This window comes from Rhineura floridana, chromosome 8 (genome assembly GCF_030035675.1).
Source record: "Rhineura floridana isolate rRhiFlo1 chromosome 8, rRhiFlo1.hap2, whole genome shotgun sequence".
In the NCBI taxonomy this organism is placed as follows: Eukaryota; Metazoa; Chordata; class Lepidosauria; order Squamata; family Rhineuridae; genus Rhineura; species Rhineura floridana.
The window spans coordinates 131,119,864-131,145,883 of record NC_084487.1 but is presented as its reverse complement, the minus strand read 5'-3'; the positions used below and the strand labels follow the sequence as shown (position 1 = coordinate 131,145,883).

General features: G+C 41.7%; 1 protein-coding gene across 4 annotated transcripts in view; it reads right to left on the bottom strand.

The window, feature by feature from the left end:
• CCDC91 (coiled-coil domain containing 91) overlaps positions 1 to 26,020 on the bottom strand; it is a 178,154-nt gene that overhangs the window by 1,715 nt on the left and 150,419 nt on the right. For 3 of the 4 annotated variants that reach the window (XM_061582527.1, XM_061582525.1, XM_061582529.1), the window contains one exon: positions 21,542 to 21,655. In XM_061582527.1, coding sequence (XP_061438511.1) covers positions 21,542 to 21,655 — 114 coding nt within the window. Of the gene's footprint in view, positions 1 to 7,879; positions 8,059 to 21,541; positions 21,656 to 26,020 lie in introns of all 4 variants that reach the window. The other variant, XR_009757622.1, reaches the window with a different exon arrangement.

Here is a 26,020-nt window from a genome sequence, read left to right as displayed (position 1 = left end):
TCGGCATTTAGTGTTATGGCTAGCCCTCTAGAATCAATTAACAGCTGAAATTAGACATTTTTGCTTAAGAAGGCTTTCCTTGAGGAGTATCCCAGTCATTTATAAAATATTAATCGTACACCTGTAGAAATGGTTTTATTGTTTTTAGTGTTTTCAGAAATGGTTTTAATTGATTTTAGAAATTGTTTCTTGTATTTTATCTTATTTTTATCTTGTTGTACACTGCTTTGATGGCCTCTAGCTGTGAAGTGGTTTATAAATTTGTTAAATAAACAAATAATTAATGGCCACTAGCCATAATGACCAGGACTTTGTACTGGGTTTGGCCAAGTCCCAAACCAAATCAGGCCAATTTGGTGGATTCTGGGCATTGGTCAAGTTGGGCTGAGACAGTCCTGGATTGCCATGAGTCGGGTCGGGTGGCCTAGAGTGATCCATAGCTGTCAGGGAATGGGGCATCAGGCAGGATGAAGAGGGGGGAAATCTGCCCAAATCTTTTTCCCAGGAAAAGGTAGGCATCTAGCACCACTTGACTCTCCTTCCTATATGATGCCCTGCCCCTGAAGCACCACTCTGTTTGACTGATGCCTGTTCCACAGCTGTTGAGTGCAGGCACTGATCTTGTGGGATGCAGGGAAGCCACTAGCAAAGCAGCACCCCACCAAATCAATGCCTCTTTGCAACAGCTGTTGAGCAGAGGCATTGATCCCACCGGTTCGGGGTGCCATTTTGCAAGTGGTTTCTCTGCAGCACTCTGCGGAATTGATATCTTTGCACGACAGCTGTTGAGTGGAGGCACTTATCCTGTGGGGTTCTGGGATGCTACTTCACAAGTGGCTTCTCTGCAGGGAAGCCACTTGCAAAGCAGCACTCCACAGGATCAATGCATCTGTGCAACTGATGTTGGGGGAGGGGGCTCTGCAGAGCTTTAATAATGACTATATTTGCCTCCCCTGTCAGAGGCAGTATTCCTCTGAATACCACTTGCTGGGAATCACACATGGGGAGAGGGTTGTTGTGCATCTAGCTGGCCACTGTGAGAACAGGATACTGGGTAAGATGGAACTTTGGACTGATCCAACAGGACTCTTCTTATGTTGGTCGGTGGGAGCATGAAGAGTGCCTTTAACTGTGCATTGTGGTGGAAACAGTCCATAGATAATAATATACATAGAAACATTCCTGTTTCTATCACAGTCCAAGGACACATTCCGGCCTGGCAAAAATAGCTAAGGAGGGTATGAAGTGGGGCTGAGGGGAAAGTTCTGAGGGCCAGACAGAGAGGCCAAGAAGGCCACATTTGGTCCCCAAGTTTCAGGTTCCCTATCCTTGCTGTAACTAGTAATTTTATTCCTGTTTTTTATTTATTTTTTAAAAGGGAAACTACCCTTCACCATAACGTCCCAGGGTGGGTTACAGCAAAAGAAAATGCAATGTTAAAAACAGATAAAATTATTGTAATTATAAACTACACAACATCATTCCAAATGGAACAGAACAATATAAATTTAGAAAAGAGGTGGGCCTCACAAAACTATATACATATTGCAAATGTTTGCAAATTTCCTGGAACAACATTGATAATATGTTAGGAACACCATTTACACATAGAAGCACGCAGAAATCTAGTAGAGGAAATAGGACATTTGTTTATTTAATTATTATATTTCTTACCCGCTCTTTACCCCAAGATCCCACGGTGGGTTACAACAGTAAAATATACAATCATAAAACAAGAAAAGTGCAAAACCAATTTAAAACAGTTCATATATAAAACAATTTAAAACAATTTCATATGGAAAACCAATACAAATATTTAAAAATAATTCCATACATAAAATCAGTTAAAAATAGTTTCAGTACAGATGTAGACAGGGACTCTAGGTGGATTCCTGATTCTTCCATTCCAGCCACTGGTAGAAGATGTCACTTTTTTCTGTGACTGTGTGGTGACTGAAAAAAAGGGCCAAATTCCAATTCTACCATCAGCTGCAATGGAAAATCGGGAGTGCACTTTGCAAGCTGCAGGTTCAAAGAAAAATCATCTGATGACATATCATGTTAGGTGATGAAGAGATGAGCAGCCCCATCCACTTGTCATAGTAGCCTTAGATATTGATCCCTTAGTTCCTGAAATAAGTAGTGGTCAGATTGTGCAAATTTTAACAATTCAGTTTCAAACTTTTTATTTTTAGGTAAAGTTCATGACCGACTGGTACCATCCCAACTCGAGGTGTTTCTGAGACTGATTATTTGTAAACTTTTCAATCTGGTTTCCAGACTAGTTTGGGGTCAGAAACTGCCTTGGTCTCCCTGGGCAACGGACTAGAGAAGCAGATCCTCATTGCTTCCACTGGACCTCTCAGTAATTTTCATCATTGGACATGGTATCCTTCTAAGTTAAGTGGCAGTGATAGGATTGGAGGCATTGTTTGGCAGTGGCTCCAGCTATTCCTGGAGTGTAGGTGTTAGGAGGTGGTGCTGAGAGATCTCTGCTCCACTCAGCGGCCTTTGGCTTAGGGGATTTTGCTGGGTTCAATCTAATCCTTCATGCTCTTCAATATTTACACAGAACTCCTGTGTGAGGGCATCCAGAGATGGTATCAGTATGCTAGTTATTATAGTTCTATTCTTCATTGAGCAGAGGGTGAACTGGGTGACCTCCATGACCTCTTCCAACTCTATGACCCTTCTCCCATATAAGGGAGCAACCAGAGTGAGCAACCAGGGAGAGCTAACAGGAGTTTGGCAGTGGAGTTCAGCAAGGGAGATGAAGGGTGAGATCCCTAACAAAAGCATGTATTGCAGAGTGCACCACATACTTGTTAACTCTCTTGTTAACATTCAAGGAGGACAGGACAAACCTCAGGCCATTCCAATGCACACAGGAAAAAAAGGTAATGGACGGAAAGGATGCTCCAGTGGTGGTGACCTGCAATATGTGTGCAATGTTTGTTTATTGCCTGAGAACCACATTGCGTACACAGGCAACAAGTACAAGGACTTGGCGCTGTTGGAAGAAAAAGTGAGAGGCCTGGAGTAGTTGGTAGCCACACTCAAGAGTATAAGAGAAGATGAAGACTTCTTGGACAAAATGCTGAAACAACAGCAAAGAGAAATACAGGAGGAAGAAGCAAAAGAGCATGTTGAACAGAAGAGTAGAGGAATAACGAAACAGAGGAAACTCTGTGGAAAAGGGTGACAGTTAGGAGCAGAAGAGCTAGAAGAAGAGCCTGCACTGGTGGAACTATGGAACCACTTGCAGGCACTTGAGGATGAGACTGGAGGACCTGCAGAGGAAAAATTACAGGAGACCCCACATGACAGAGAGCAAGAGGCTGAAGCTCAGTCATGCAGAAGCAATGGAACAATGCCCCACAACAAGAAGAGAAGAGTAGTAGTAGTAGTGGGAGACTCCCTACTGCGTGGGATTGAAACCCAAGTATGCCGAGAAGATCCGTGGACTCGCCAGATATGCCGTCTCCCTGGAGGATGGATTAGAGATGTTACAGAAGGGTTGCCATCACTCATATGGCCCACTGACACATATCCTTTTCTTCTCATCCATGTGGGAACGAATGATACTGCCAAATGGAGCTATGAACAAATCACATTAGACTTTGAAGCTCTGGGAAGGAAACTCAAGGACGTTGGGGCCCAGACAGTCTTCTCATCCATCCTTCCAGGACTTAGGAGAGTAGACAGGGAAAGAAAAATACTCCAGATGAATGACTGGCTATGAAGGCGGTGCCAAATACAAAAGATTTGGATTCTGGGACCACGGGCTGCAGTTACGGGAAGATGGACTGCTGGCAAGTGATGGGTTGCGCCTCACACGAACTGGGAAGAATGTGTTTGGCCACAGCATGGAGAACTTCATGAGGAGGGCTTTAATGAATTCTGTGGGGGAGGGAGACATAAACTTGGAGGTAATGATCGACTAAGGCTTATGCATAGGAACTGAGAGAATGGCTCTAATGGGACCCAATAATAGTCTCCATAAAAATGTAGGAAGGAAGCCAGACAATAAATTACATGGTCTTCAATGTCTGTATACTAATACTCAGAGTAGGGAAACAAACAGGATGGATTTGAACTATTAATTCAGGAAGGTAGTTATAACTGAAACTTGGTAGGATGATCCCCATGACTAGAATACAGCAACTGAAGGAAAAACTTGTTCAAAAAGAAGAGAAGGAATAGAAAGGGAGGTGGAGTTGCGCTATATGTTAAAAATATATATCCATGCACAGAAATACATGAGCTTGGTAGCCCCACCAAAAGCATCTGGATTAAAATAAATGGGGCAAGGAATAAAAGGAAGATGGTGGTTGGGAGGCAAATTCTGCCAACCAGAGCCTCTCCAAGAAATTCCTGATTTGTGCTGGAGATAACTTTCTCCTATAGAAAGTGGGGGAAGGAACAAGAGGATCAGCTATCCTTGACTTGATTCCAACCAACAGAGATGACTTAGTGGATGAAGTGGCATTTTAGTGGATGAAGTGGCATTTACAAGAACTCTAGGGGAAAGTGACACGCTATACTTGAGTTCTTGATTTTAAAGGAAGAAAAAGCTGAAAGTAGCCATATGCATACCCTGGACTTCAGGAAAGCCATTTATAATAAACTCAGGACAAAGATAAGTAAGGTTCCATGGCAAGCAACCCTAATGAGAAAAGGAGTCCAAAATGTGTGTTTCTAAAAAAGGAGTCTAAAGCACAATTGCAAACACTTCCAACAAGGAAAGAAAGGTGGAAGATAGCAGAAGACGCCAATGTGGCTTCATAAAAAGCTTAGACATGACCTGAAAATGAAAAAGGATACATTACAGGAAGAGGAAGGAAGGCCAGGCCATGAAGGAAGAGTACAAACAGGTAGCATGGAATTGCAGGGATGGCGTCAGGAAGGCTAAAGCTGAGAATGAGGTGAGGTTAGCCCCCCCACTGCTTCTGTGGTAGTGATGACCCTCCAAACTCTACACAGCCAGTCTGATTCACTACAGAAGTGGCAGAGTATTGCGTGGGACCACTTTGATGTGGGAGTGGATTCCAGGACTATCTGCTGTCACAGCTGGGCAATAAGCAAAGGGAAGTGGCAGGGCACTATAGTACCAGCAGCATGCGCCTGCACGTAAAGAGGCGGCACCATTCAGTCAATCTTGCTTGGGGCAGAGGGAGCCAAGTGGCAGCAGTCAACCAGCAAGGGCAAGAAGGGAGTACATAGTGCAGAAACAAAGACTCTTACTATATGATTATGACAGCAAGATTAACATGTGTGCGAGGATGGCAGACGGATGATGGAATTAATACTGATAATAGAAGAATGGCTATTAAAATTACTGGACTTAGCTGACTTGGTAGGGATGGATCAATTGACATGTATATTTGGAGAAAAACTGATGGATATATTTCTCAAGGAGTGGAACCTCTCTTTGACTTTTTGCAGATAGAACAAAATGATATGATGTTAATGAGATTTGATGATTAATTAAGATAACTACTGGAGGAAAGTGATTTTGTAATATATTAAGGGACAGGTTTGTTACATACTATATACTTATAGCTGATCTGCGACAAATCAGAAGTCAATATTTTTTTATTATATTAGTTATTAATTTGTTTTCTTTTTGTTTTGTTTTGTTCTTTGAAATTTTGAATAAAAATTAATAAAAAAACAAACAAACAAAGACCGAGTCCCCCCTAGCTCTTATTTCACCCCAAGGGTTAGGCAGGCAACAATGGAGGAGATGGGGGAGGGAGTATGGGGGCAGGAGAAGGAGGTTTCTAATGGCAAAACACCATCTGTGAGATGAGCGTTGAATGGCCGGCCATTTAGCCTCATGGAGAACACAGTCTTCAAGAGACTGATGGCTCTTGTGACCCCACATTACACAGCCATGTCATATCTTAAAAGGAGGATGGTGCCTTTGCCCTGTAACTAGGCATGCAAGGACCTGTTTTTTAGCTTGTTCATAAATTTATTTAGAGTTGGGATGTAGTGAGGTGGCCAGGTGTGCTGATGACACTAAATTATTCAGGGTCATTAAAACAAAAAGAGATTGTGAAGAGCTCCAAAAGGACATCTCCAAACTGACTGAATGGCAAATACAATTTAATGTGAGCAAGTGTAAAGTGATTCGTGTCGGGGTAAAAAATCTTAATGTTACATATATGCTCATGGGATCTGAACTGGTGGTGACTGACCAGGATGAGACCGTGGGGTCACAGTGGATAGCTCAATGAAGATGTCAACCCAGTGTGCAGCAACTGTGAAAAAAAGCAAATTCCAGCTAGGGATCATTAGGAAAAGAAACGGAGAAAAAGTGCTGTTATAGAAATGTATGGTATGTTTGTATTAGGAATACTGTGTACAGTTCTGGTCGCCTCACCTCAAAGAGAATATTATAGTGTTGGAAAAGGGGGATGGAGGAAAGGAAATAAAACTGCCAATATCATAATGCTGTAATATAAATCTATGATGTAACCGGATTTGGAATACTGTGTACAGTTCTGGTTGCCTCACCTCAAAAAGAACATTGTAGAGTTGGAAAAGTTTCAAAAAAGATTCCAAAAAGGGCAACCAAGATGATCAAGGGGATGGAGCAACTCCCCTATGAGGAAAGGTTGCAGCATTTAAGGTGAATAAGAGGTGACATGATAGAACGTTATATGATGCTGGAAGATTCAGGACAGATACAAGAAAGTACTTCTTCACAGAGCATTGTTAAGCTGTGGAATTCACTCCCACAAGATGCAGTGATGGCCAGCAACTTGGATGGCTTTAAAATAGGATTAGACAAATTCATGGAGGATAACGGTATCAAAGGCTACTAACCATGATGGCTATATTCTGCCTCCACAGTTAGAGGCAGTATGCTTCTGAATATCAGTTGATGGAAACTGCAGGAGGGGAGAGTGGTCTTGCACTCAGGTTCTGCTTATGGGGTTCCCATGCATAACTGGTTGGCCACTGTGAGAAGAGAATACTCAACTAGATGAGACACTGGCCTGATCCAGCAGGCTCTTAAGTTCTTATGAGAAAGGACTGGATCATCTGCGCAAGATAAACGCATATTTGATGCATTTCACCTTGGATATTTGAAGCAGCTGGGGTGGAGTGCACACTTGCCACTGTTGGCTCACTTGTGGGCAGCCACAGGGCCAGGAGCAGCTTAGCACCTCAGGAACTTGGAAGGAAGGGTATCCATGGGTCCTCCTTCATCCCAATGTAACCAGTTTCACACTGCAGTGGAGATTACAGCAAGAATCAGCCACATAAGTGGAGGGCTGGCTGGCTACCAACTCACCCATGATTACATGGTGATGGGTGGGGGAACAAATATGGTAAAGGCGGTGTATGAGGGTGGCTTTGTAGTTGTCCACTGCATTGCCCCAAAGTCACCTGATCGTGAAGAATGGCCTTGGTTTGAGTGTTAAGGCCCCTCTCCTCTCCCCCACCATCCATAATCTCTTTAAGGGCTGCAGACATGTTGCAAGGCATTTCCACCACAGCAAAAAGGTCAGTGGCTCCTGCAGTAGAAGCATGAAGAGTTGGGGCTCCCACAGCACCAGCTGCTGCAGGATGTGGGCACATGCTGGAACCCATTTATCTCATGTCCAAGCGTTTGATGGAGCAACAGCGTGCTGTCCACGGAATTTCCAGGATTAGGGAAATTGGAGACCCCTGCATTAGTGAGTACCATGTCTACAAAGTTCATCAGAGTTAGTCCCAAGAGGGGACTTTTTTTCCTGCCCACCTACTGTTCACTGGCAACACATTCTCACTATTTATATACTGTATATTTTTATAAAGGTTTTCATGGCTATAGTTTCTTATGTTAAAAAAAACCCTACCATTTAGACAACGTCTTGTTTAATACCTTATGGATGTCATGCTGTGCACTGCAGTTTGGACTGTACAAATATAATGATACCGTATGCTGGATACATGTTTAAAAGAGACTCCTCAACATCTTCCCAATCTAGACAAGTCTCCTTCCTCTTAGAACTAACAATCAGCCAGTCACTGGAATGTACACAAGTAGCAGCTTTTCTTTTCCTATAAAGCAGAGTAAGACATTTACTTTCAATTCGTGAAACCAAACTCTGCATACTTATAGAATTATATTGCCATTCCTGTGGACCAGTTTGTTTGAAAGGCAGCCTAGAAATGTAATAATTAAAAAAAAAGGTAGCAGGGTGAAACAAGAACGTATATTATTCTTGGCAAAATATTCATCTTAAGTGTATTAACCTTACCCCAAATAGTAAGTTTAAATAAAACTGATCTTTCCAAATCACTGGAGATGTCTGAAATCAACCAGTTTAAATTTATTTTAATCATTTTGGGCAGGATTGGAGCTTGAGCTTGACAGACAGATGGACAAGGAATACCTAATCACTTTGAATGAGTTCAAATCGGCAGGGCCCAATAAACTGCATCCTAGAGTAATTGAAGGAACTGGCTGCAGAACTCTCAGAACTGCTGTCTATTATCTTTGCGAAATCATGGAGGACTGGTGAAGTGCCGGATGACTGGAGGAGAGCTCATGTTGTCCCTATCTTCAAAAAGGGCAAGAAGGAGGAACCGGGAAACTACAGACCAGTCATCAATATCAATCCCTGGAAAAACTCTGGAGCAGATTATAAAGCAGTCAATCTGTAAGCACCTTGAAAACAATGCCGTCATTACTAGGAGCCAACAAGGATTTATGAAGAACAAATCCTGCCAAAATAATCTTATCTCATTTTTTGATCGGGTAACTTCCCTTGTAGACTGTGGTAATGCTGTGGACATAATATATCTCGACTTCAGCAAAGCTTTTGACAAAGTGCCCCATGATATTCTGATTAGCAAGCTAGCTAAATGTGGGCTGGATGGAACAACTATCAGCTGGATCCACAGCTGGCTCGAGAATAGTACTCAAAGAGTGCTAATCAATGGTTCCTTCTCAAACTGGGTGGAAGTAAGGAGTGGGGTACCACAGGGCTCGGTCCTGGGCCCAGTGCTCTTCAATATTTTTTATTAATGACTTGGATAAGGAGGTACAGAGCATGCTTATCAAATTTTCAGATGATACAAAGTTGGGGGGGGCAGTTAATACCGTGGAAGACAGAAACAAAATTCAAAGGGATCTTGATAGGCTGGAGCATTGGGCTGAAAACAGAATGAAATTCAACAGGGATAAATGCAAAGTTCTACACTTAGGAAAAAGAAACCAAATGCACAGTTATAAGATGGGGGATACTTGGCTCAGCCATACATGTGAGAAGGATTTTGCAATTGTTGTTGATCACAAGCTGAATATGAGTCAACAGTGTGATGTGGGTGCAAAAAAGGCAAATGCTATATTAGGCTGCATTAACAGAAGTATAGTTTCCAAATCACGTGAAGTATTAGTTCCCCTCTGTTCAGCACTGGTTAGGCCTCATCTTGAGTACTGCGTCCAGTTCTGGTCTCCGCACTTCAAGAAGGATGCAGACAAAGTGGAACAGGTTCAGAGGGAGACTAGAAACCAAGCCCTATGAGGAGAGACTGAAAGAACTGGGCATGTTTAGCCTGGAGAAGAGAAGACTGAGGGGAGATATGATAGCACTCTTCAAGTACATGAAAGGTTGTCACAATGAGGAGGGCTGGGATCTCTTCTCAATCGTCCCAGAGTGCAGGACACGGAATAATGGGCTCAAGTTGCAGGAAGCCAGATTTCGACTGGACATCAGGAAAAAACTAACTGTTAGAGCCATATGACAATGGAACCAATTACCTAGAGAGGTAGTGGGCTCTCCAACACTGGAGGCATTCAAGAGGCAGCTGGACAGCCATCTGTCGGGAATGCTTTGATTTGGATTCCTGCACTGAGCAGGGGGTTGGACATGATGGCCTTATAGGCCCCTTCCAACTCTACTATTCTATGATTCTATGAAATGCAAAGATGTATCACTGAACACTAAAATCAGGATCATTCAGACTATGGTATTCCCAATCTCTATGTATGGATGTGAGTGGACAGTGAAAAAAGCAGGTAAGAGAAAAATCAACTCATTTGAAATGTGGTGTTGGAGGAGAGCTTTGCGGATACCATGGACTGCAAAAAAGACCAATAATTGGGTGTTAGAACAAATTAAACCAGAACTGTCACTAAAAGCTAAAATGATGAAACTGAGGTTATCCTACTTTGGACACATAATTAGAAGACATGATTCACTAGAAAAGACAATTCTGGGAGAAACAGAAGGGAGTAGAAAAAGAGGAAGGCCAAACAAGAGATGAAGGAAGCCACAGACCTGCACTTATAAGATCTGAACAGGGTGGCTCATGACAGATGCTTTTGGAGGTCGCTGATTCATAGGGTCGCCATAAGTCATAATCGACTTGAGGGCACATAACAACAACAAAATCTCTAGTCTTTGAAAGGTCTGCCACCCTGTCTCATTACTGAGTGGGAATAAATGTATTGCCTGGAGCAATGAGCTTGAGAAAATGGCATGGTGTTGCATGACACTTCTTTAGCAGCAGAGTTCACATAAAATAGTAGAAGACCAGCTAAGATTTAATGCATTTGTCCTCTTTCCCAGGTTTTGTAGAAATTAAAGTTAAAATGCACAGCAACACATATTGCATGAGTTACAAACACACAGAATTATCCAAAGGTCCTGCTTAAAATGAGTAACCTGCATTGCATGCTTGCATGCAATAAGGTCAGTGCTACTAATATTACAACATAGGTCGCATTTCCAAATGCCTATTCAAATCCAAACATCATTTTGTCTTTAGTTTCATATACCTGATGCACTGCTTCCCTTGGCCTTGTTCAAGGAGAGCCACGTGCACCGACTCATCTTATGCTACAACTTCTCACAAATGCCTTATTTAGTCGTCTGGGTTGACATTGCTTTTTTGAGCTAGGGGAAGCGGCAGCATGGAAATGCTCCTAGAACCTCAATGTAAATGTTTATTTAATTCTATGAAAGCCACAAAACAGGCCTAGCTGAATGAGCAGGAAACTGAGCTCAGGAACTCTCCAGGACCTTGTCTGCACTGTCACTCTTGGCACTGACATGGTGGTCACAAGGTCATTCTGAGAACCCATACAGCGACAAAATCCAACTGGTATGACCTTGTTTATATGTATCAGTTGGCTCAATCTGTGTTTTGTGGTGTCGGATGTTTGCAATGCTTTGATCACCAGGGTTCAATACATATCTCTATGACTGCAGATAGGTTTACAAAACTCTTAGCAAGAATTTCTATTCCCAAATTTGGATATCACAGCAGTCCAACGTGATATTTATTTATTGACATTCGTTTTAAAGTATTTGGGAGGATGGGGAAGATATAGGACAATGCAGAAGGTCTGAAAAAAGATGAGGGAAGAGATTATTTAAAAACACTTGATGTGTCACCACACTCTTAAAAAGTACCAAGAAACAGGTCTGTTAACATGTGTTGGTGGTAAAGTGTACGGCTTGGAGAACTATCATTAACGTGGCCTCTGGGAAAATATAAACACACTTTCTGAAATTAAATCTTCAAGTTTGCCCACCGCAGTCAGTTGCTGGCATGTCAGCCTGTAGCTGAGGCCTTACATCCAGTGCCAAGCCAAATACTAAGGAACAAGAAGAGCAAGGGCACTTTTTCGTTGTTCAGTAAAATTAAGTCATAGCAAAAGGGAAAAGAGATAGCAACCCACAAATTTGAAACTTAAATACATACACACACAACAATTTTTCATACTGTCCAAACTACATGCTTATAAACAATATTTTTGAACGACACATTTCTTTTCAGATAACATAAAGAAGAAAGACCATGAAGACTTTCTCCCCCTCAACAACAATGTACAAATGTTACATAGAGGGTGAAGACCAGGATGTCTCTTGTTTTTGTTTTTTTATAATTGACTTTCAACAGACTACAAGTTGTGCAGTAAGCATGGTTTCATGACCATTGTGGGAACATAGAAGGCTCGTTCCTGCTAGGTCCATGGTTATGGGCTTGCATATTTATCACTTGGCTAGCATTAGCAAGCAGTTTAGTTACCAATAATCTTAGTTTCTGAAATGTAGACCCTCAAAATATTAAATCATTTAATGACTCATCATGGTTTTGGGTGAGGAAAATAGCATTTTGTTCCCTCCTCCACCCCACTTATGAATATGCCTCTTGTGTTATACTATTAAAAAGGAGTAAGAAAGGAGTTACAGAAATTAAAAACACGTACACGTTGCATGCTTTTCTTTTTAAAAGGATAAAAAATATACTGAATACATGATTACAATGATTTGTTTTCCTTTTCCATGAACTCTAAGCAAAGAATGAAACTAACATTTAATGCGTCTCTATTCCTAAACACATGAGCTTCCTGGATATTAAAATAAAGAGTGGGCCCTATTATCTTGCGTTACAAGTAATTTTCTTCTTTAAGTCATGTCCATGTATTGTGGTTTTGGAGCTTAGTCATCAGCATATCTTTCCTCTCTGAATCTTGGCCCAGTTGTGTATGCGAATCTTCCAGGGTGTCTCTTAAATGACTTATCCTTGATATCTCATATATTGATTCCAAATTCTTTTTCTCAGAAGCCTCTTCCTTTGAGGATAGGGAATTGGAGCAATGAGTCATGAAAGTTGTTGGACTAAACAACCTTTGAGGTGAGGTTACTTCCAACTCTATGATTCTATTATTTTTATTATAACCTTTTTATCCTGGTTTTCCATTTACTATGCCCAATGTAACGGTACATAATACCACACTCATCCATGATTTGATCATGGATGAAGGTGCTGATTTGGTGTGCATTACTGAGACCTGGGTGGGCAGGCTGAGAAGAGTTGACTCAGGGCTTATCCAAACGGAGCAGAATAATCCACGGTTTCCATACTCGGTTTGTCATCTGATAGTCCTCGCTCACTTTGCCTTTTAGTTCGCTCTTTCCCAATTAAAAAAAAACGCTTTTTTGCACCCGCACACGCAGCGGTAAGACCCCTACATTCTTTTCGCTTTTTCCAAGCTCCGCCTCTAAAACCTTCCCCTATCAACCAATTGGTCAGCAAAAAAATTACGTATGTTCCTCTCCCCCTTTGCAACGAAGCACAATATGGCTGTAAAGGAGTTCTCGCCTTGGAAGGAAAGGCTGCTGGTCGGTTTCACGCCTGCCTTGTTTGTATTTGCGATATTATGCTTAAATGAATGTATGCTTTTCTGCCTTTATTAATATTTAAGGAGATACACACGCTGGCAATTGCACTTATTTCTCCAAAAAAGCAAGGAACATGTCACACACACCCTCCTTCTCCCTTTCTTTCCCACAGAGAATGAAATAGACAAAGCTTCCGGGAGCAGGCTTGAAACCGACCAGAAGCCCTTTTCTTGTTTGCATTTGCGATATTACACTTAAACGAATGTATGCTTTTCTGCCTTTATTGATATTTAAGGAGATACACACGCTGGCAATTGCACTTATTTCTCCAAAAAAGCAAGAAACGTGTCACCACCCTCCTCCTTCTCCCTTTCCTTCCCATGGACTTTCCAGAGCATGCTTGAAACCAACCAGAAGCCTTTCCGTAAAACATAGGAAGCGGACCTTTAGTGTAGTGGCACCTACCCTTAGGAATTCCTCCCCTTAAATATTAGACGGGCACCATCTCTGTTATCTTTTTGGCACCTACTGAAGACCCTCCTCTTTCAATAAACCTTTTAAGTAGGGACCTTATTCCAGTCTGTATCTACATTGGAATTGGTTTTTAAGGTGTTTTTAAGGCTTTTTTAAAAAAAATATGATTTTAAAGATGTTTAGTTTTAATATATTTTAAAGCATGTTTTTATGATGTTTTAGAGTATTTTTAGTGTTTTTGTTTGCTGCCCTGGGCTCCAAATGGGAGCAAGGGCAGAATATAAATTTAATAAATAATAATAAATAATAAGCTAACAGAAAATCACTAAAATTAAGGACTCCATCGTCTCATAAGGAAGAGGTAAAATGTGCATAAGTATTTAACTGGACTGTGCTCATTAATATTTCTTTTGCAGGGTAGCAGCAATAGGGTGGCTGCCTATTTGTTTCCGGGCTAGATTCAAAGTGCTAGTTCTGACTTATAAAGCCTTACACGGTGCGGGACCACAGTACCTGGTGGAACGCCTCTCCCGATATGAACCTACCCGCTCACTACGTTCAACATCAAAGGCCCTCCTCCGAGTTCCGACCCACAGAGAGGCTCGGAGGGTTGCAATGAGATCTAGGGCCTTTTCAGTGGTGGCCCCCGAATTATGGAACAGTCTTCCCAACGACGTGCGCCTGGCGCCCACTCTTTTATCTTTCCGGCGCCAGGTCAAAACTTTTTTATTCTCCCAGGCATTTTAATATTCTTAATATTTTTAATACTTGAACTTATTTTAACATATTTCACTTGTAGCTAATAATGTTTTAGGATGTTGAATGTTTGAAATGTATGTTTTGATGTTTTTATTGTGATTTTATTGTACTTTATAGTTGTAATAACTTTATGCTGTGCATAAAGAGAGAGCCTTCGGGCTTTGGGCGGTATAAAAATTGAACAAAATAAATAAATAAATAAAATATACAAGACTTTTAATAGTAATGATGAAAAGGAAGGAAGAAAAAAAAGAAGTTCCTCCTGTTTGAGATCAAGTAACTTGACATTTCAACTAACTGGAATTTCTCTCGTCGGTAGAATTGGATTCATAAATCCATTTTATCACAGTGACCAAAACCCCAAAAGTAGAATGATAGTACTTCTGTAATATGGTCAGGCTTGGGTGAATTTCCATAAGCAGGGAGTTTCACAATTGTCGAATATTCTGCTGAAAATTCATACTTGGCTACCCTTACTGTCTAAATACCCCTATTGTTTAAATAACATTAGTAAATTGTTATTGTCTATCCTAAGTCTACAATGAGAATTTCAGGTATTCTGGGCACCTAAACCATATGTAATGACAGATAATATGAAACAGATACCATTTTTTTCTGGTATAATGTAATCCCAGTGACTCGCCTGGTACCAAGGATGTTGTCACCTTTGACAGCAGCAGAAAAATCCTAATCAGTTTCTCCAGATCTGCCCCATGTGGAGCATTACAGTAGTCTTGAGGTTATAGAGCAGGGGTGCTCAGCCTTTTGGGACCAGTGGGCACATTTCAAATGTTGAGAGTGCTGGGGGCACAACTCACAAGATGACTGCCATGGGGGCATGGCGTAACACAAAATTAGAGAGAAACCATGGTGAAGTTTTTCCTATTGTATTTCTATACTAGAAGAGGCTTAACCTGTTGAATTTCTGCCTGCCACATAGCTGTAAAAGCCACAAGAACCTTGTTTTTCACTCAGTGTAAACCCTAAGCCCAAGACTAGGTTGCTATTCTGTAACCACTTGCTTGGAAGTAAGCCCCACTGAGCACAAAGAGACATTTCTGAGTAAATTTGTATACCATTGTACTGTAACTACACAGTGAATTCCCTGGTCTTCAGCTTCTGCAAAGCAGGAGACATGTTTAAGGCTCATTGAAAAGTTTTTACATCTGCCTTTGGGAGAGGGGTATTGTTTAACATTCACCCACACTTATTGTGTAGTACAGTAATACCTCAGTTAACCAATTCTCCATGAATGAAGCTCCTTTTAAGGAAGGCTTTTTAAAAAGGTGATACTGATGAGGTTTGCTTTGGATAAACTTTCAAGCCTATGCCTTTGCCTTGAGGTGAAACGGACAAAACTGTGTCTTTGCTTTGCTATCAATAAACTGATAAGCCGGTGCCTTTGCTTTGCTAGGGCGAAACTGACGAGCCTGTGTTTGCTTTGCATTAAAGAGATCTCTTGCTTTCTCCCAGGGCTGGGGAGGGAAGGATCTAATACGATTCAGAGGAGGGGAAAGGAGAGGGTGGCTGCCAGGTAGGCATCCTTTAAAACCTCTGTTGCGGATGTGCCCACCATCTATGATCAGGTGTAGGAACCTATCCCTATTCTTTCCATGTTATTCCTACCTCTGGTACCTGTCTGGTACTGGCAGTGTTAAAGAAGAAATGTCCAGGAACATAATCACTGCTAGATCTGTATCTAATAAAAAGAATTGCTGAACAGAACACAAGCCAATTCATACAGGCTGTTACATTATACACTTCATGATATTGGTTGGCAAAATTTTCCAGATAACTACCATTACTATGAAACCTTCCCACTGCCACCTTTTATTTATTTATTTAATTTATAGCCCTCCCCTCCTCTCAGCAGAAGCCCAAGGTGGCATTCTTAAACATTTTGTTTTTCTCTCCATTTTTTAATTGATTACATAATATATTTTTAGAGAATTGTGTGTTTAAAGCACATAGGTGGTTCTTCCCATAATGATTATCAGGCTGCTCAAAATTCTGGGATTGAGAAAGCAGTAGAAGAGGTAGTCAGGAAAACAAAGATGAAACGAATGACTGGTGACTAGGTGGATGTGAACATATTAGATACAATAATTATGGTATGGCTCTAACAATGGTGGAGGAAAAGGGATGGGCCAATGTTTTGAAGGACACAAATTAGAATGCTTTGTTTAAAGGTACATCGCAACAACTGAATCAATTCAGCACTAAAACCCAAAATAATGGACGCTCCCCCCCACCCCCAAACTGCTGATGAGTGAAGGCTGGCGCAGGATGAACACAGCATTATTATAGAAAAGCATTTTATTCACATCTGTTTTCTACATTATCAGATACTGTTACAGTACAGAAGGCAAATATGGTAATACCAAACTATTAGCGCGATTTTAAAAAAATAAAAAGTATTATTTTAAAAAGTTGGTTATAACTAGCTTTTAACATAGTTTAGGAACAAAACTCTGTAGTTATTACTGATGAATTTATTTTCTATTGATGAACGCTGGGATGGAGAACCAGAGAAGTAGGGAGTTTAATCTATTTTGGATGGCAGATAGTACAGGCTGGGATGATTACACTATCATGCTGGAAAGGGTCAAGATAAGCAAGCTGATATGCTCGAGCCTTCTGTATTCTGGGGACTGCATTCATCCTTTGATGTTAGGACTAGCATCACATGTTCTGACTGTAGCTTCTCATCATTTTTTCCTCAACCTATAAATTCATAAACAAGCACACCTTTTAAAATGCACCATAAGCCTCCAGCGCTGCCTCCACTGAAGGAAATTGGCTATGCAAAAGACATGCTGACCTTCCTACTGCTCAGGCTAGGGATGGTTTAGAATGCTGGTCATACTTTTGAAGTGTGCAATGTTATTTTTTAAATATTAGTTAGATAGCGTTTTGGTCATATGTTTGATCATCTGGTGTGCTTGGTCTTATTCTGGTGTAAAGTCTATGAGACACAGCTGTGGAACTCACATTGTAGTAGAAACGAATACAGTAACTTTGCTTATAAGTGATACATCTCTCTACCATGCTTTTATCATTAAATTTTAGGGGAGTGTCTAAGTGACAAGAGTATATATGTAAACCAAAAAGAAAAAAAGAGACGAGAATTATTTAGAAATTGTCAGGAAACAAGAGGAATTAGAGAAAGCTGGGTGTCACATTCAGTAGGGGAAACTTAATTTTGACTAGCTATGGTGGGTCCTGGACACTGAAATCAGAAAAGCAACCATCATTGTGAATATTCCATCATTTCCAGAGAGCCTTCTTAACTGGCCTGCTCAGTTGGCAGCCTGCAGCTCTGGTAGCTGCCCTATTGTAATTTTTAGTGTGCTAGTTAACCCCCCTCCTTGAAAATGCACAACTCTAGAAAGTGCATTGCTACCCATATAGTTTTAATAAATATTAAAAATATCTCAAGTATAATTTTTAGTGCAGGTCTCTACTTTCTGCACATGCTTCGAATATTTGTGTGTGTGTGTTAGCATTTTGCTATAAAAGAACTATAGAATAATGGTGTTAAAGCCATGGGGGGTGGCTTTCTGCATGTTTTCCCCCCTGCTCTGTGAATAGGACATGATATATTTGCACCTCTCTTTTCTTCCTAGGTCTGAGAGAAGGAGGAGAAAGAGTCCCTCTCCATCCACCCCTAACAGCAGTACTTGAAGGTGATCAACCCAGATGGCATAACTGGCACAGAGGGTGGGAGAATCAGAACAAACTCAGTGGGCACAGGCAATAGGGAAAGGATCAGGAGGTTCATTCTGCACAATACAGGAAGCAGACCTTTCATGTGGCGGCATCTACCCTTTGGAATTCCCTCCCCTTAAATAGTAGGCAGGCGCCATCTCTGCTATCTTTTCGGCGCCTTTTGAAGACTTTCCTCTTTCAACAAGCCTTTTAAGTTGAGACCTATCCCAGTTTGCGTCTGTGTTAGAATTGCTTTTAATATGTTTTCTTTAATAATATGTTTTTAACCCCCTTTTTTAAAAAAAGATGTTTTTAAAGCTTTTTTAAAAAATGTTTTTAATGTTGTTTTGTTTTAATGTATTGTAAGGTCTTTTTATGATGTTTTAAAGTGTTTTTAGCGTTTCTGTCTGAAGCCCAGGGCTCCTGCTGGGAGGAAGGGCGGGATATAAATCAAATAATAATCAATAAATCTACAGGGAAGCTACCAATAAAGAGGGGACTATGCATATTTACATGTTTCCTGTAAAAGAGAAAGGAGGAAAGAAAAAGTGTGCACTGGAAAACATTACCATGGAGCATATCCTATCTGGCTTATTAACACCCACTCACATTTACTGTGTAGTAGAATCTTCAGAAGCTAACTTATCGGGAGTACCTGATTATCAAATGGAGATTACAAAGAGACAAGCTATTAGCTAGAGAGGAGAAAACAGCAACTTTTCATTTGCTGGTGCCCAATCATCAATCACAGCTCTGAATTCACTCATTGGCTAAAAATATCAAGGGGTGGGGCCTTGGAAAAGCAGGAGACTTCATTTCACTGAAGTTGGGGGGACGCTAAGTGTCTAGTTTTCTTTCTAGAGCAGTTAGAAAATTGCTTCTTTTTCTTTTTTTAAAAAAAGAAAGTTAAGCGTCTGGGCCCCCTGCTGGTCCTGGGCCCAGGAGAAACCAATCCTTTTTTACCTGTCTGTCAGTGGCCATGACTCTGTCTAATCCTCTTTTAAAGCCATCCAAGTTGGTGGCCATCACTATATCTTCCACTATATCGTCCATTAGCACTTTGGGAAGAGGTATTTCCTTCTGTTTGTCCTGCATCTTCCAACATTCAGTCCACAAGTTCTAGGGTGATGAGAGAGGGAGAAAAACACTTTTGTCTCCCCTTTCTCCACACTATGTATAATTTCATACACCTCTATCATGCCTCTTTTTACTCACCTTTTCATATTCAAACAGAAAGGAATAGAAAAAGAGGAAGACCAAACAAGAGATGGATTGATTCCATACAGGAAGCCACAGACCTGAATTTACAAGATCTGAACAGGGCGGTTCATGACAGATGCTCTTGGAGGTCATTGATTCATTGGGTCGCCATAAGTCGTAATAGACTTGAAGGCACATAACAACAAAAACAACAACAAAAGTGTATCAAGGGACACACATCATGAATTGGGCTGCACATGTGGTATGGTCCTATGAATGGAGTCCTCACATAAGATATTGCCATATATGAATGGTGAAGAAGGGAATATGTGCTTTCTCCATCACACACAGAGAATCCACAACCCACATATGTGTATAATTTCCACCTATGTATATTGATGGAGAAACATGAAATTTCCTGCTCAAGCTGTCCATTTGAGCCAGTTCTCCATGTCTTCACCTGAATGTGCAAAACCACTAGGTTTACAGACATGTCTTCCATGTTAAATAGCACAATGTTTACATTGTATATACTCAAAGTTCTACAGCTCATTCCAGCTGTTGAAAATTATATCCTCTTTGTAAACCAACGTAGGCATTTCCAAACGAACTCATGCCTGGATACCTGATAAATATTTTTAGTTACCTGCCATATGCCCATAAAATATGTAATTGGTTCCTTTAATATCACAATGCTAAAATATTATTAATAAAAATAATCTTGTTGCTTTATATATGTTGCAAGCAAAACAATGGCTTGGATCCTGAGATAAGTTAACTTAAGTTTCTTTCCCCACAGCCTCCTGCACCACATGCCACACTGTTCAGAATCCCCCTCCCCCTTCTTTCTGAAGAATCTTTTCAGTGTTTGCAAGTGGGTGCCGGGGTGGGGTGGGGGAGGAAGGCGTGGAGCATTTTCCTCTCTTGAACTTCCTTGAATTAACTTATTTTAGGATCCAAACCAATATATTTTATTAATCTACACTCTAAATTCAACAATTTAAGGATTAATTGTTATTTCTAACCAACAGAATATTCTTCTATTTAAAAAAAACCCCAACTATCAGCAAGGAAGCATAATTCCTTTCTGATGATGGAACTGAATCTTCCAAACAGCAAAAATAGAACATTTTCAGTTAACCTAGTTCTACAATGCTTTCCCTAAAGTGTATTTACCAGTTTATCACATGGTATAGAACTATGTTCTTACAGGTGAGTCTGAGAAGACAAAAGCCCACCACAGTGTGGTAGGCCCAAATGCAACTTTGCAAGGGAGACTGGATACCAGAAGTAGGCAAAATTGTGTTGGATGGACCAGCTGTCTGACTTGGAATAAAATTAATCACATTCTAATATGAACGTTCGAAAGGAAATACACTTACAATTACATAGGAAACATCTAGCTCTTCTCAACTATAACTATTTGTGATGCATGGACTGAGGCAGATAAGGTCCATAATTTAAAAAAGGAAATATTTCATGTAGTCACATATGTCTTCATTCCCCATACTGCCAATACAGGAAGAGATACATTAGTGATGACTGCCTAACAACATAGGATTCTTCTAAAACTAGAGGCCTGTCAAAACCAAAGCTTGAACATTTCCCAGAAGCACTATAAAACATTTTTCTTTAGATTGGTGCTAAACAAGCATGGAGTAATTTTAATCTAGTGTGGTGTAGTGGTTTAACTGGGACCTTGGAAACCAGGCTTCAAATCCCTGCTCGGCCATGAAGTTCACTGTGTGACCTTGGGCTAGTCACTGTCTCTCAAGCTAAATTTTGTTAGGTTGTTGTGAGGATAAAAAAGGGAACCCATGTTTGTATACCACCTTGAGCTCCTTGGAGGAAAGTTGGGATATATATGTTGTAGTAATAATAGTAATAATAATACATTGCATCATTAAACTGACATGTTATTTCAGTAATACTTCATTTACTTGCTGTTGAAACTAAATTAATTACCTTTAATAATTCAAAATTATTATAATAATTCTAGAAACAAGGGGGCATTCATTTAAATGGGGAAGAAAGCTTCTTGTTGGGATGTGCCTCATGCGTTTATTCAGTCTTCCCAGTCTTAAATTAAACAGCTGCTTATATTCAAAGCCTCTTTTTGTGTGATTTCTATGGCAGGTATTCACAAGATGCTCACTCAGCAAAGTTAAGTGAACCTTCTGAACTGATTAGCTGGAAGTAATAATTTCTCTCTAGCACCATCAACCCACTGTAGCAACCCACTCTTGTGTAAGAGTGGCACTTACCCTTTTCTGCTCCTTGATATATTCAATCAGTTCTTCTCTTGTTTGATTCACAGCTTTTTCTACCGCTATCTCGCTTTTTCTTTGCTCTTCTATAATTGATGCTTTCACAATTGCCTATAATAAGAAAACTCTTTTTAGTGGAAGAGAGAACTGCAGTGAAAGGTTCGTCGACAGAAGAACAATGATGAACAAAATGGGCACCACCCACCGCTGTGTGGGGTCCACTCTGCATAGGTGTCAATAGTGCTTCTGCAGGTGTATATTCAAAAAAGAGGGAGGGAAACGAGGATAATAACAAAAACATTGGGATGCAATAGTTTTCTGTCACTTCACCCCAGGGAAAATACATGGGAAGAAAGTCTCTGGGAAGCACTTTCTTTCCATGTCCTTTCCCTGGGGTGAAGTGACATAAAACTATCTCATCCCAATGTTTTTGTTATTATCCTTGTTTCCCTCCCTCTTTTTTGAATATACACCTGCAGAAGCACTATTGACACCTATGCAGAGTGGACCCCACACAGCGGTGGGTGGTGCCCATTTTGTTCATCATCATCATGATAGTTTATTTGTATGTCACCTTTCCACAATAATAAGAACATAAGAACATAAGAAGAGCCTGCTGGATCAGGCCAGTGGCCCATCTAGTCCAGCATCCTGTTCTCACAGTGGCCAACCAGGTGCCTGGGGGAAGCCCGCAAGCAGGACCTGAGTGCAAGAACACTCTCCCCTCCTGAGGCTTCCAGCAACTGGTTTTCAGAAGCATGCTGCCTCTGACTAGGGTGGCAGAGCACAGCCATCACGGCTAGTAGCCATTGATAGCCCTGTCCTCCATGAATTTGTCTAATCTTCTTTTAAAGCCATCCAAGCTGGTGGCCATTACTGCATCTTGTGGGAGCAAATTCCATAGTTTAACTATGCGCTGAGTAAAGAAGTGCTTCCTTTTGTCTGTCCTGAATCTTCCAACATTCAGCTTCTTTGAATGTCCACGAGTTCTAGTATTATGAGAGAGGGAGAAGAACTTTTCTCTATCCACTTTCTCAAGGCCATGCATAATTTTATACACTTCTATCATGACTCCTCTGACCCGCCTTTTCTCTAAACTAAAAAGCCCCAAATGCTGCAACCTTTCCTCGTAAGGGAGTCGCTCCATCCCCTTGATCATTCTGGTTGCCCTCTTCTGAACCTTTTCCAACTCTATAATATCCTTTTTGAGATGAGGCGACCAGAACTGTACACAGTATTCCAAATGCGGCCGCACCATAGATTTATACAACGGCATTATGATATCGGCTGTTTTATTTTCAATACCTTTCCTAATTATTGCTAGCTCTATGCTCAATCTATGCTCAAGGTGGCTCACAACATGAAAAGGGTTATATAATTCACTGTTACAAAACAAAATTCAAATAGTCAAACAACAAAAACATGGTAAGAAATACAATAAATTGAAAGTCCACTATAATTCATAATGTCCAATAAAATTCAAAAAATATAATACCAATAACAGCAAAAACAATTGACCAGCAGAATTAAATGTTGGCCCAAACAGAAGGCCCTAAACAATACCCCACAGTCAAGATGGCCTCTGGCATCTTCAGGCAGTAGTAACTTTTACAGCAGCAGTCAGGGCCCTATCCTCCCAGGTCAGGTGGAAAGAGGCCAGTAAGCAGGAAAAGGGACTTGTAGTTGAGGTGGTCTCTGGCACAGTCAAGGTGGTCTCTAGTAGGGGGAAAGGCAGAGAGGCCAAACGTAGCTGGAGCTACAGCCAACAACAGGCAGAGCTAACTAATTCTAGTTTTTCAATGTCAACACTGAGACTAAGGAAGTGAAAGCTGTCAGGTACTGCCACTCCTTTGACAGGTTTTAAAAGGTAGGCAGGTGGGGGTGGCTGTGGGCAGACTGAAGTTGGTGGGATAGTGCCCCATTATCCCAAATGCACCAGACTCCATTGACTCCACATTTCTACGATACAAATAAAAGGATCCAGGTTGTCTTTCACCTAGGGCATATCTTTCTATGAACTGACCCCAAAGCTCCTAATACATGCCCTGTAAACAAATATTCCCAGTTATGCCAACAGTCCTGTTCCTTTCCTCCCACCCCACCCCCAACACACATACAATGTACAATAAAAAAGCTTTTGTTAAACTTTTTATAAGCAGAAGGCCTGAAGCTAAGTCATTTGTGGGTTATAGAGGCCACAATTCTGCTCAAACTCTTCTGAAAAATAAACAAATATCTTTATTTTGCAACACATGGTTATTACCTCATTACTGGCCTTAAGGGCTGTGTGTTGCTTTACATTATCATTAGAAAGTAGCACTTTTCTGTATTGGCACAAACAGAGCCTGGAAGTAACTCGTTACAAATAACAAGTTACTTGTAATTTATTACTTTTTAAAGCAACGAGTGGGCAACTTCGTTACATTTTGCTAGTAATAGAACGACTAGTAATTTCCCTACTTTTGAGCAGCAACGGTAACATTTCCAGCATTACTTATGAGCGTTACTTGGGGGGGGAGCACAGGAGGTCCTCTGCTCCTCTGATTGGTGGATGAAAGGGCTCTGCACAGCACCGCTCTTCCCTCGTACTCTGTGTTAGGAGGCATGAGGGAGGAGGTGAAGAGCCAGACGGTCATGGAGCAGAGAGAGAGAGAGAGAGAGAGAGAGAAAATGGATGGTGGAGGGAGAAAGCCGGAGGGCAAGGATGAAGGAGAAGGCAGCAGCAGCAGCAGCAGGATGGAGGTGAAGAGCTGTGGAGGTGAGTGACGATGATGTGTGTGTATGCTCACCCTGCCACCCCCCACCTAGCTCTCTCCCTCCACCTGCCCCCTGCTCGCTCAATCGCCCTGCTGCCCTCATCCCCGCTCTCTACCTCCACCTGCCCTCCACCCCTGCTCTCTTCCCCCCGCTCGCTCTGCCACCCCCACCCTCTTCCCCACCTGCCCCCCGCTCACTCAATCACCCTACAACCCCCCACCCCTGCTCTCTCTCCCCATCTGCCCCCGCTTGCTCGCTCGCTCTGCCACCCCAACCCCTGCTCTCTACCCCACCTGCCCCCACTCACTCAATCGCTCTGCTGCCCCCCACCCTGCTCTCACCCCGCCTGCCCCCCGCTTACTCAATCGCCCTGCTGTCCCCACCCCCGCTCTCTCCGCCACCTGCCCCCGCTCGCTTGCTCACTTGCTCTGCCACCCCCACCCCTGCTCTCTCCCCCCACCTGCCCCCCGCTTGCTCACTCGCTCTGCCGCTCCCCACCCCCGAATTGTCCTCTGAAGGAACTGAGTGAGGAAGTGCACAGGTAACAGAGATGCTCCACGATTCTAAATGGGATGCTGAGAGTTTTACTAGCCAGAAGCTGTATATATTTGGATGGGCAGGCTGCAGGCTAGACTTAAGGTGCTGCAAAACGAGGCCCATCCCCTTTAGCTTGTACATGCACACATTCACACATGCAACAAGCCTTTTAGGTTGAGACCTATCCCAGTCTGCGTCTGTGTTAGAATTGCTTAATATGTTTTTTAATAATGTTTTTAACCCTTTTTTAAAGTTTTTTTTATGTTTTTAACGTTTTATTTTAATGTATTTTAAGATCTGTTTTTATGATGTTTTAAAGTGTTTTTAGTGCTTTGTTTGCTGCCCTGGGCTCCTGCTGGGAGGAAGGGCGGAATACAAATTAAATAATAAATAAATAAATGGAATAACTCTTTTATTGGACCATTTATCATTTCAGTGCTTGCTTATCCTGTTCAAGAGGGTTGCATGTGCAGCTGTGGCTTGAGGCTATTATGTGTGGATTGGGAGTGTGGAGCTTGCCCCAATGCCCATTCCCTTAGCTTAACCTACTGTGCCCTGCCCCCCCTCCCAAATTTGGACTCTGAAGAACCTAGAAATCCCTCCCCCCTCTCCCACACTCATACTCACACAGTCTGTCTGCTCTCTCCCACACACTCTTATCTCTTTTCTCAGCCACATACACTATCTCTGTTTCCCTTACACACAGTCCCCCCCTCTCTCTCTCATACATACACAGTCTGTCTGTCTCTCTTACACAGTCTCTCACATAGACACACACACAGACTCACACACTGTCTCTCTCACACACACAGCTCATCCCTCTTTAGCTACAGCACAGGCAAAAAGTTCTGAGCAGCATTATTAACAACTGCTCATTTTGCTCTAGCCACTGCCCCCAAGCCTCTTCTCAGACAGGGAAGCAATTAACAATGTTAAAGGCTTTATTAATGCTACTAGAAGTCCACAAGGAGAGGCCTAATGAAGCAGAAAAGTGGGGGGGGGAGGTGGCAGTGGCAGCATGCACCATTTAGCAGCAGTGATGGAACTGGGGGTTAGTGGCGGGTTTCATATTCTTACCACACAAGGTCATTTAATGTTTTGGGCTAAGAATAACTTGATGCTTGCAACCCTTGACCTTGAATCCAAACTTATTTCCTTGAGCCAGTCACACATAAACCAGAG